At 44.8% G+C, this 11,858-nt stretch overlaps 1 protein-coding gene across 2 annotated transcripts; it reads left to right on the top strand.

Moving 5' to 3' along the window:
• Window positions 1-1,935: 1,935 nt before the first annotated feature.
• On the top strand, window positions 1,936-11,785 carry snx12 (sorting nexin 12). Of its 2 annotated transcripts, XM_088597025.1 has the most exons (5): window positions 1,938-2,169; window positions 6,690-6,785; window positions 7,441-7,565; window positions 8,062-8,152; window positions 10,279-11,785. In XM_088597025.1, the coding sequence occupies exons 1-5, from the start codon at window positions 2,005-2,007 to the stop codon at window positions 10,285-10,287; spliced, it is 486 nt and encodes a 161-aa protein (XP_088453151.1). In that variant the 5' UTR covers window positions 1,938-2,004; the 3' UTR covers window positions 10,288-11,785. The 2 variants fall into 2 exon arrangements, with proteins under 2 accessions (XP_088453150.1, XP_088453151.1); XM_088597024.1 differs by lacking the exon at window positions 10,279-11,785 and having other exon boundaries at window positions 1,936-2,169; window positions 8,062-9,960.
• Window positions 11,786-11,858: the final 73 nt, after the last annotated feature.

Raw genomic sequence — 11,858 nt, forward strand, 5'->3', positions numbered from 1 at the left:
ACAGGGGCTTTGGGTGAAAGCAATCCTACTTACAAACGTATAGTTTCTTCTTTTTCCTACGTGTGGACAAAGATGCCATAACTGCACTCTGAAATGGGAGGACTGGGGGACAAAAGTATTCTGATTGTGCACCATAGCCTTGCAAAAAATGAAAACCTGTTGTCGCCTTCCTGTGTACAGTAATGCGTAGGATTCTCAAAGAAATAGCACAGTTTCGCCGCTGGGTGGCGCTAGAGTACCGAACCCCGTCCAGTTCCATCCAGACTTGAGTTTGACGTCAGTAACGTACAACGAAATATATAATGTATTCAGCACCGTCATAAGTAAAAGCGAGAGAAGCATTTTCTAAACTGGTATTTGTCTGGAAATATCCATTTTCCATTTTGACTCACTTGAATACAGTCCTGTTAAAACAAAGTGAATATGTAAAAAATACAGTTAATGTATGTATCACACTCCATTACAGTGAATCTCAATATGCTTCATATGAAAAAAAAGGCTAAAAGAAAAATATGGAGCTTAAAAATGACTAAGAGGGAAAAGACAGAAGATAGGAAATCAGACTGTTTATAGTACTGGAAGCTAATAGGCTTACTGGTAGAGAAGGGATTTAAGATCTTTGAAAGGTTTCCATTGCATGTCTGAGATGATCAGGGAGAGCAGAGTAACAGAGCCAATTCATAGATGGGGATTATTAGGAGGCCATGATTGGTAAGGGCCAATGGGAAATTTGGCTAGGACACCAGGGTTACAGCCCTACTCTTTTCAAGAAACAACCACAGAGAGTCAGGATTTACATCTCATCCAAAGGACGGCGCCTGTTTACAGTATAGTGTCCCCGTCACTATACTGGGGCATTAGGACCCACATGGACCGCAGGGTGAGCGCCCCCTGCTGGCCCCACTAACACCTCTTCCAGCAGCAACCTTAGTTTTTCCCAGGAGGTCTCCCATCCAGGTACTGACCAGGCTCACACCTGCTTAGCTGTGAGTTGCAGGGTGATATGGCTGCTGGTTAGATTAATTTGACTTGCTCTTAAAGACTGGGGAGAAGTGTGAACAAGAAGGTGGTCAGTGTGGTAGATGGGACCTTCAGAGCATTAAAACCCAGGAAGCAGTACTTTAAAATCCACTCTCTGGTGGATGGTGACCCAAGGGAGCTTTATTAGAATAGGGGTGGTATGGTCTAACTGCCTTGCTCTGGTGAATGCCCTGGCAGCACTGTTCAGCACTGTTCTTGAACCTGTAATTGAATGAATGTGCTTAAGGGCAGACCACAAAAGTGGGAGTTACAACAGTGTCATGTTTGTATGTTCTGTAAGTTTTTTGATCGTGTAAAATATATCTGCTTTGATGCCAGACAAATTTCTGAAAGATCACACAATAAAATACTATCGTTTCGATTCCTCTAACGTCTTCAGTTATAAGGACAGCTCCTGATTGGATCAAACGCTCACCAAACGGGCATATTGCCTAGGTCAGGCACTTCACTGCGTTTAAAAGGTAAAGACCTAACATGAGCCACAGCTCATAAAATTAAAATCCATTATTTCCAGTGTCAAGTTAACATATCTGAGATACTACAGGACCTTCAAAGTTTCAGAGTTGATTACTGGGTACATAAAATCACAAATTTGTATACTGATAGTGAGTTTTTAAATATGCAATTAATTCAATACCGAAAGCGAAAAACACTGGGCAAATTTACGATTTACTACAGTTTATCAAAAGACCGATGAGAACGGCTTTCTGGGATTTGTAGTCGGTTTGTATCCTTTCCTATTTCCTATTGGCCAAGACGGACATGACGACACACTTTAACGGGTGGTCGTGCCTGCTGTTTTATTTCTATTGGTCCGAACAACCGCTTGTCAAACTGTGGGGCGGGGCGACAGTGCTTCCTCGAGTGCCATTGGCTGTGGCGATAGAGAATGGGCAGATCTCGTGTACCCCTCTGCCGTTTCGCTGCCTTCGCCGACCCGAAGGGGCAGCTCGCCAGCTGAAAATGTCGGAGCCTACGGTCGCTGATACCCGCCGGTTAAACTCCAAACCTCAGGATCTCACGGATGCTTACGGGCCTCCCAGCAACTTCCTAGAAATTGACGTTTACGACCCCCAGACCGTCGGGGTCGGGAGAAACCGATTTACTACCTATGAAGTGCGGATGCGGGTGAGTCGCCCTCTTGAGGAGAAATCGAGGCCGAGGATGAAGATCGGGCCTACCAGCGTATAGCGAGTGAAAACGGAACCCCAGGCAGGGAGGGTCTGTTAAATGAGATGAAACATGTTTTTTTTTTTGCCTTCCATCCTTTAGAATGTAATCATGGGAGATGCACATACGGCGTAGGTGATGGGGAAACGGGAGATTAATAGGTCGTGCGAATGAATGACGATTTTAACCCCGAACTCTAGGAAGATCTTTGTCTGCGCGGTGTAATGACCGTAGACCCACTATGAGCCCGTTAACTGGGAGAAAGGCAGTTGAGAGAAATATGCAGACGTGTATATATATATAAGAAAAGCTTCCAGTAGCTTCCTGCTGTTATTTATCCATTTAGTGCTGGGCTGGTGATACAGTAGTCGCAGTCGGTTCCGCCGTCGAAACATGGCAGACGAGACCAGCCGGGGTGGGAGATGGCGAAATGGCTGTTTTCACGCCTGGAAGGGAAGCTAACCTCCCGATTGATTTCCTCGAAGAGTAGGATCAAAATTGTGGAGGTTCAGATGTGTAAGATAGTGGGGGGAATAGTGTAGCCCCTTAGTCGTCTAATGCAGAAGGCAGGAATGCGGGATCTCTCCGGCGTGTCTGCGGAAGGGGTGGTAAAATCAGGCGAAGCACTAAATGGGGAAGGGCTGGCAATATATTCCTAGAACACGGTTGTACCCTTAATACATTTTGTTCCGGTCTTTGCTGTGATTGGGCGTGTTTATTGTTTTTTGAAATGTTGCGAGATTAGTTGCGCTTTCCAGTTCGGGGATGTTGGATGTAATTGACGTTTTTCACTCGAGCCCACTCGGGAATCTTGAGCGATGTGTTGTGGTTAGCTCGCAAACAAAAATGTTTTAAAAGCAACACTTTCACTGGTTAACTTTCTGTAGTTGTGGCCTGTCTTTAGCTAACGAAGCAGCGGTCAGACAAGTATGTATGCGGAGGAAGATTCTTAGCAGGTCTAGCATTCTCTTTGTAACGATTTAGGAGTATGTACTGTATTTAAAATGCGTGTTTAAAATGAAAGCTATAATTTGTCACATCAGCATATTTTTCCTTGCCTGCTGATTAGGGCAAAGTACACTTTTTTTTCTCCCCCAGATCTCACCCAGGCTATGCTTCAAGGTGTCAAGCTGAAAGTGTGTCTTAAATATCTTATTACTGACCTTGTTGGACTTTAATTCAGGGCAGGTTCTGTTTCTCAAGCTAAATTATCACTGTCATGGTCTTTAGAGAAAACACAATTTAGGGTTTTGTTTTTACAGATAGGCAAATGTCAGCCAGGTTCTGCCCTGCAGGTAACCTGCTGCTGTCTTGGTTGAAAATAAAAGCACTCGGTCTTGCTGTAGATTTGCTCTGTTTTCTGGTTGGAAGGATAGCTACGCATGCTAATAAATCTACCCTGATAGAGTGTCTGAGGTGTGCGAAAATGTTTGTCATGGCAGCTCTGGAACAGCCAAGCCTGTAACTGGATATTTTATTCCGAATGTGGCCTTTGCAAGTTGCAGCAGGGGCCAGTCAAGACAAGAAACAGACTTGCTCTCCTCCAATTTAATAATGGGGCCATTGCATTCTGCAGCGCCTGTGTTGTCACCACTAATTATGCCTCAGGTTTTTCTTCCCTGCTTATTCACCGGCGCTTTTCCCAGCTTCTGACAGGGAATGCAGCTAAAGCAGGTGGAGAGAGCTGGTGCCTTGGATTCGGTTCAGTTCCAAGTGCTGTGTTCATCCCCAGGGGGGTGTTTTCATTATTCCATAAAAGTGGAAGGGTCATTGATTTCTGAAACTGCCGTGGCTTCTGAAGCACAGGGCATCCCACTTGGTTAAGGCAAAGCCGCGCGAAGTGCCGATCGACCCAAATCCAATATTTACAGTAATGTCTTGGTTAGTGAAGCAGGTGATTTCCACGGTAATCACTTTAGGTAGGGAGAGGAGTGTCTTTGACATGTGAACGTGCACCATGGGATTGTCATCCGTGCCGTTCTCTCAGGACACGCACAGTGCAGCACACAGCACAGAACAGACAACGCCACAACACGTAGACACAGCAGTGCATTTCGAAGTGGTAACAGGTGGAAGGGAATAGATTCCAGAAAGGTTTGGTGGTGTGGGGGTAACTAGGAAATTATCATCCTAGAATATAACTATGGAGGTAGCTGAAACCATGAAATCTTTTTGCAAGTGTGTATTTTAAAAACAATCTAGAACAGCCAGTTGTCGTCACCTAAGTGATGGCTGATTAGGGAGTGGTTAGTTAAGACACAGCGAGGTCAATAGTCTTCTGCACCAAGGACTCGAGTCTTCATGCTTTAAAAGTGATCCATCAGGTTTTCTGCGCTAACCCAGATGAATGAACCTCTTCCTGGTTTAGAAATGGGCTGTCGGGTTGTCTGTACTGGCCCAGGCCCACCAGCCCTCCACTCCTCGTCTCTCCTTCCTCTGGCCTCCTCCTGACCTGCATTCCCATTTCCAGGGAGATGGACTGACACAGCACTTCTTGCCCAGCATGGCTGCTAGCACTAGACAGTCATGTTGGCTGACACAATGGCGGTTAATTAAATTACTTCATTGCTGCCGAAGACACAGTAAGATGCGATTTTGTCATGAGGGGCTTGGGAATGTGATTATAGCTTTTATTTCTAGTCTTGAGCAAAGTGCTGGCTAACTTTGGTAGGAAGGAAATTCGTTCCCAGTGGTTTCTTGAACCGAGCTGTTGCTGTAGTTTGCAGGAAAACGGGTCAGGCTATATTAAGTGAGGAAGTGAGGTAAACGGGCTGTAAATTCCTTGGTCACCCGGGCTTGTTTTTTGGGGAGAGGGATTTTTTTTCCAGTCACGTTGTGGAAGAGCTCTCAATGGCTTAAAGGGATTGAACCTGAAAGCAAATTTGGAGTATCGAAGTTCATTGAGCTTGCCGGGGCCGTCAGTGGAAGTGTTGCTGTTTTCCTTCTAAAGGGGGCCACGTCACCTTTCTGCTGCTTTCTAACAGAAAACCAGCCCGCGTCCTTGGGGAGGGACAGGGGGGCGGTGCCAGGTTTTCAGTCGGCCCGAGACGGGGGTGCCAACTGTCCCTGACGATCCAGGCGCAGTCGAGGGAGGCCCGATGCCGTCCCTGAGCGGCGGCGGCGGCCATGTGCAAATGGCGTCCTTGTGATCAGAAGCTTGCAGACTTGTGGTTAAACGTCCCTTTTCCCCAGGGCTGTTTCGCAATGACCTACTTGTTTTTTTATTTCAAATCCCATCAGTGCGCTGCAGCCGCATTGAATCAGTGGGCCTCATTGGAGCCCCCTGGGGCCTCTCTCTCTCGAAGGCCTTGACCCGGGAGGTTCTGCTTCTCTCAGGGGCTTGCCCTGTCGCGCTGGAATTGTCCTCACTGCCGTAGCGGCGGGCGGATGTGCAGTCCTGCTCTGGGACTCTGCTGTCAGACTGTTCTGTATTGTTCAGGACCTCTGTAAAGCAGGGAAGGTCAGCGGAGCCTCTGTCCTAATTTTCCTTGTCTTTGCGTTTTGTGGATCAGGAGTCAGGAGATAGGGAAGTGCTGGGAAGCAACTTATCAGGGGTGGAAGGAGGCGCACTGTGTAACCTAACAGTTTGGGAACATGTAGGGCAGCAGACAGATGATAAACTGTGGATTAGTAGCCTATGGGTGGCTTGTGAGCAACATAATCAAGTATTTCACTTTGTTCTGGTTTTACATCCGTTTAGGCTTCTCTGAACCTGTTCCTTTTGTAATGTTAAAAATGTTTTAAGTTCATTTTGATTTTTAAACTAATACGCATGCGTGTCCAAGGAGTTGTCTGCCCAGTGTAGCATAATTTAAAGCTCATTTTACATTTTTGTGTAGGTTGGAGATTAGTTACTAAAACTGATCTTTGCAGAGCTCCCTTGTATCACAGCAGCAATGTCGTTTCATTGTTTTATAGTTGTCATTTTTTTTTTTTAAATAAGACCTCCTCTGGTTTCCCTGGATTTTTTTTACTTCTATTTTAAACCTTTAAAGAAACAAATATGCTGGTGATATTGTAAAAGGTCTTATGTGTTAAAAGTGTTAAACCACAGAAGACTAAAGAACAGCAATATGTAGTGTTTTTATCCTCTGGCCTTTGTCCCAGATTGAAATGATTTGCTTATCCTTCAATGTATCATCAGTAGGGAAGTCCAAAGTGTCGAAGACTGGAATCTGGATTTACCAGCCATAAGATTACACTTTCAAGACAACTTGTTCATCTTTGAGATGCTCTTTAGCCCGGTCTTGTGTCTGGGTAGAAAAGCACTTGTGGAACTCAAAGACAATATTAGAAGCAGGAAAGTATTCCTAGTGCTCTGCAGGTCTGTGCCCTGTTTTGCTTTACCAATTACATCTCAGTGGTGTTTCGGAGGTTAGCAGTTGGGATTCTGGGAAGAAGTTGCACGGGGGGATTGGTTCATCTTTTGCTTCAGTTTTTTTTCATTTTAAGAATTTGTTTTTTTGTCAAACCTACAGACCAACCTCCCGATCTTCAAGCTGAAGGAGTCTTGTGTGCGGCGAAGGTACAGCGACTTTGAGTGGTTAAAGAATGAGCTGGAGCGAGACAGTAAGGTGAGAGGGGGCAGGTGCATTAAAGAAGTCATCTGAGCACACTTGTCGTCACTGGAAAGAAATGCATTGCTGTGTAGAAAAATGATTATTCTTTTCACAGTTGCATTACCTACAGTTTAAGTTGAAAATGGGACGCGTGACACATTTAGGGTCTTATATGCGATGTTGTTGTGCAATACGAGCGTACGATTAGTGAACAAAGCTGAAATCTTAGCTATTAAAAATACTGCAGAGCCGGAGTGTCGGCGCTGTACACAGGGGCGTTCCTGGCCATGGCCGCAGTGAGGCTCTGACGGGCAGCCTGTCCATCCAGGTGGCTCCCAGGTCCACTCGGCTTTCCAAATGAATCCTGCTGGGGGTAACAGGCTGGCCGGAGCGTGATGCTGACCACCTCCAGTGTGGGATGGTCAAGACAAATGGTGGCCCTTGCCATTCTGAAAAGGGACCTACCTAGCTGTGGACTCTCTCCATCACTCTGCTCTCCTCCCCACTGAGAGCTGGTGTGTGGGGAGCGTTCTGGCATCATCCAGGTGGAGCTGCACACTGGTGGTGGTGGAGGGGATCCCCATTACCTGTAAAGCGCTTTGAGTGGAGTGTCCAGAAAAGCGCTATAGAAGTGTAAGCAATTATTATTATTAATTATTGTGCGTTGCAGATCGTCGTGCCTCCGTTGCCTGGGAAAGCCCTGAAGAGACAACTGCCCTTCCGGGGGGACGAGGGCATTTTCGAAGAATCCTTCATCGAGGAGCGGCGGGCGGGTCTCGAGCAGTTCATCAACAGGTACGTGGCATCACCCACCCCTCTGCACGCTGACGCGGCCCTGAGAAATTCCTCATTTCTGCACCCACAGCCCTCGAACTCTCTCCTTCTAAATCTCCTCTGGGCTGTCTGCTTTCCGCTGGGGATTTCTTTACTGCGGCAGACAGAGACTTTCTGTTGATCCATCAACAGCGGCTGTTTAGTGTTAACTGACCATTAACACTCATAACCAACAATCACCTCATCAGCAGATAAGGTAGGGTGCATGTTTAAACATCAATCAAAACCTTTGTTGTCTCAAAAACCTCCTAGCGGGTCATAAAATAAGGGTCAGTAAATATTACCTCCGAAATGTATTGCCCTTTTATAGTGGTAAAGGTTTACAAAGTAGTCTCCAGTAACAATAACAAAGACTTGCAGTTGTTTGTGGCATGACCTTTGACCTTGAGCTTATTGTTTTCGCTTTCTGCCCCCCATTCTCCATCCCCCAAACCAACCCCCCCGCCCCTGCTTGCAGGATCGCAGGTCACCCGCTGGCTCAGAACGAGCGCTGCCTGCACATGTTCCTCCAGGAGGAGAGCATCGACAGGAACTACATCCCCGGAAAAGTACGCCAGTAGGGGGGCGCCTCTCGCTTCGCTCTTTTTCTTCCATTCCACCTCTTTCACCTGCGCAAAATAACATTTATTTTTACACTAAGAAATATATATATAAATATAAAAAAAAGCTTTCGTTTCTAGACGTTTTTTTTATTTTTTATTTTTTTTTAAATGGTCAGCGGTATTATTTGGGAGATCTACTGGACTGTTTTTTTTCCCCTTCGTGCGTGTTTGTTCTTTTTTGTAAACAGGGATTAGAAACTGAAACTGAGGTGGTGGTGGGGGCACAGTGGAGTGATTGGGAATAGGACATTAGGACAGGGGAAGCATTGTTCTCCCGTCTAGTGGGAAGCCTAAAAATCCCGTTATCTCTTTAATAAGCAGCCATCTTAACCGCTGGCTTATTATTGAATGTCTTTAGGCTTGAGGCTTTTGTCATGGAAGTTGGGAGGGTATCTTGATTCTTCAATTGCTCTTTCTCTGCTTCTGAAAAAAACCCCACCTGCCCTACCTGTGACTCCACCCCTGTTTGCTTCTTTATAACCCCCCCCACCTCCGAGGTTGTTGGCACGATGTGATCGCACGCTTGGATGAGACTCTTCTGTCATGTTTTGAGGAAGGTTTCAAATCTCAGCTGATGCACTCGAGAATCACATCCAAATTGGCCTAGCGGTGAGGGGGAGACCCCTCTTATCAGGCGAATGAGTTTGGAGCGCTTTCTCGGGCATAGCCTTTCTCGGGCCTGACATGGTATTGCTTTCCTTTTTTGGTATACCAGTAGACGTGAGCCCCTGAACCTTTTTTCTGTCAGCGCTGCCAGAAATGTCCATTTCTTTAAAACTGTTTGACTTTTTTAAAAGTAAGCTCGACAGGGTGAGATTAACTCATCCTGAACGGTTTCTGCTTCCGTGACTTACTGCTTGCATAAACAGGTAGCAGGTTTAAGCTATGATGTAAGGGAGTACGAAAATCTATATATACACACACATGGGTTTATTATAAGATCTATAATTGTTCAGATGGATGTTCTCAAAAATTGTTAAATATAGTAAGAGGATCAAGGCTATGAGCCTGAGGCCTGACAATGCTGAGCATATATAAGGGAAGTTTATTTTGCCTACTTGGGTGATTGTTTATTGCAATTACTGAGCTCTGCTCTTCTGACTGGATGAAGACTGAATGCCATGGCATCATGCCTACACGCAGAGGCCTGTGAGCTCTACACACTACAGAACACAGAGGCTGTTCCCTCTTACACCAAACGCATTAAAGGGGATTGGAGTACAAGTAGGTTATACGGGGGGCATTAACATCCTTCATTCTGTGCTTTAATACCTCTTTTTATTTTTGATCTAGCAGGGAGAGTGGGGAATTATGTAGTATGAGTATTTGAGTATACTCATATCAACATGTTAAAACATTGCTTTACAGGAATAGTATGCCATCTTCTGTTCTTTTTTACCTTTGCATTATTCTGTTTTGTGGTCAGGTGAAGCTTTTTTCAAGGCAAAGCCAGGCCTTTTCATTTCATTGGGATTTTACAACCCCCAGAAAATCTGTTCATAAACTGAAATTCACAATTGGCAATATTTTGTGCAGGTAGAGCAGCCCTGCTTCACGCTGATGAATACCCTGTTCGCTGTGCTGTCGTCACAAAACATTGTGCTAAACAATGTCAGTAATGCGTAGAGGTTTTCATTTAATGCCTGTAGCGTGCTCTTTAGAGCATAGAACTGAACAGAATTTCGACCCCTTGTAAATCAACTGAATCATTTTGGATCCTTTCGGGTAATTTACCCTACAAACTCAGGTGACGCTTTTTTATTTCTGATTTCCGCTTAGAATTTAAGAACAAGGGTATTTCAGTGGCACTTAACATCTGTGTGCTGGGCTGCTGCTGATTTTGAAACTCTTCGTGAAAAAGCTCCACCTTTTCGAAGTCGGGCTTTCCTCGGCTCCGGTGGGGAGCTTTGCACGCGCTCAGACTGGGGTCATGGGTCCGGCAAAAGGGAGCTTCCTGACCTTGGATTGTATCGATAACCTTGTGCCAATCCTACAGCCCCCATCAGTTGCCTCTTTACAGTTAATCTGCATGACTTTAAATGGAATCTGATCTATTTTCATCTTAAATCTAGCACCAGTGATCCAGAGACGCTGAGCAATCACACCAGGGCCTAGCAGTTCGTTTTATTCTCTCTTCATGATTGAGCCCGTGCTGCCTCAACAACAGGTGATCCAACAGGGTGCACTCAGCTGTTTTCCTTGTATGTATATGTATATAATGTATATATCAATACGTTTAGCAAAATGCCGTTAAGGAGACCTCGACACGGCTGCGTGCCTATATCTGTCTGCTCCACTGAGGTCGGTAAGGATACGTTTTTCTAAAACATTAAATCTTTAACGTGTCTGCTCACAGCTCATGCTGCGTGTTATTGCTGAGACAGCTGGCACCAACAGTTCAGACTTCCCCTGAAAACGTGTGCACAACCCCCCCACCCCCACCCCCACCCCCCCTCTGCAGTACAATGGTTTCTCCTGATTGAATCCCTTCTCTTGTTCTGTCAGCACCTTCTTTCTTGAAGATGTTAGGTGTCCTGTTTGGGGGGTGACTGTTGGTGCACATGCACATTAAAAAAAAAAATTGAATTCAGAGCAAGCATGGGCTTTGAGATCTAGTAAATGCTCCACACAAGTTCGCTTTGAAAATGTATACATTTTTAGTTAGTAGACTGTTTCCTTACTCTCCTTTACTATAAGAGCTTCTTGTCATGTTCTGGCCAAAATACAAAACTGCTCAGCAGTTGAGATGTGATTGATATAACTGCAGTTCAAGCAGTATTGGAATCCCGGCACCGTTTAGATGTTAAATTCCACAATTACGCAGCTATTAAAACATCTGCACTAATATGGGGAAGCTCTGGAGCTGTCCTCTTTCTCCTGCATTTGAACTGATACGCACCTTTCCTTGTTGTTACTGTAGTGAACACAAAGAAATTTCTCTGAGACACTGAAAAGACAGATGTGCCTATGTCAGTACAAGGACTCAAATCTGTGTCTTTCTTGACAGTCAAGATTTTTAGCTTCCCCGTAGGCCACACCATTTGCTGTGTTTGAAATATTTACCTTTCCAGTTATCTACTAATTTTTCTTTGAAAAGTTGGCTACCTCAAGTAAGAGAAAAAGAACAATCCTTCTGTGCCAGCCCAAACAACCCAAAATGGGTCTTTTTTTTTAGGACAACATGTTTAACAGTTGTTAGGGAATTTCATATCTGTCAGGGCTGGGAAAGACATGCAGTGATTTTACTGGTGCAAGAGGTTACTACTCTCCCAATTCATTACTGTATGGCCCAATCACTCTCGACAACTGTAGCGCTTATAAAGAAAAAAATGGGACAAGTCTTCCTTAACATCCCACCCCATTTTGTTTTAATTCCCAATAATTTCAGCAGAGTATGTTTTATATCCTGTTATTGCATTATCCTTATACACCTTTTATTATTTAGCCATTTTTCATGTATGTAACTGCTGTGAATTTTAGTCCTGGCTTTAATTAAAAAAGCATTGTCTCAGATCTGCTGTCAAGAAATGTAATGTCAGATAATCATGTTCATATTAAACCACTGTGAAAACCAACAAAGTCTTTGTCTTTTTCTCTCCAAAAACTGTACAGTGAGTACTTGTAAATTGATTTATTTCATTCAGCATTTCAT

This window comes from Lepisosteus platostomus, chromosome 10 (assembly GCF_059453375.1).
Source record: "Lepisosteus platostomus isolate fLepPlt1 chromosome 10, fLepPlt1.hap1, whole genome shotgun sequence".
Lineage (NCBI taxonomy): Eukaryota > Metazoa > Chordata > Actinopteri > Semionotiformes > Lepisosteidae > Lepisosteus > Lepisosteus platostomus.

Bases quoted from the DNA above. Each gene is read 5' to 3' on its own strand.
- snx12 (XM_088597024.1), top strand. From the start codon at position 2,005: ATGTCGGAGCCTACGGTCGCTGATACCCGCCGGTTAAACTCCAAACCT. The intron at 2,170-6,689 runs GTGAGTCGCCCT...TCAAACCTACAG, and splicing joins CCTATGAAGTGCGGATGCGG to ACCAACCTCCCGATCTTCAA. The intron at 6,786-7,440 runs GTGAGAGGGGGC...TGTGCGTTGCAG, and splicing joins AGCTGGAGCGAGACAGTAAG to ATCGTCGTGCCTCCGTTGCC.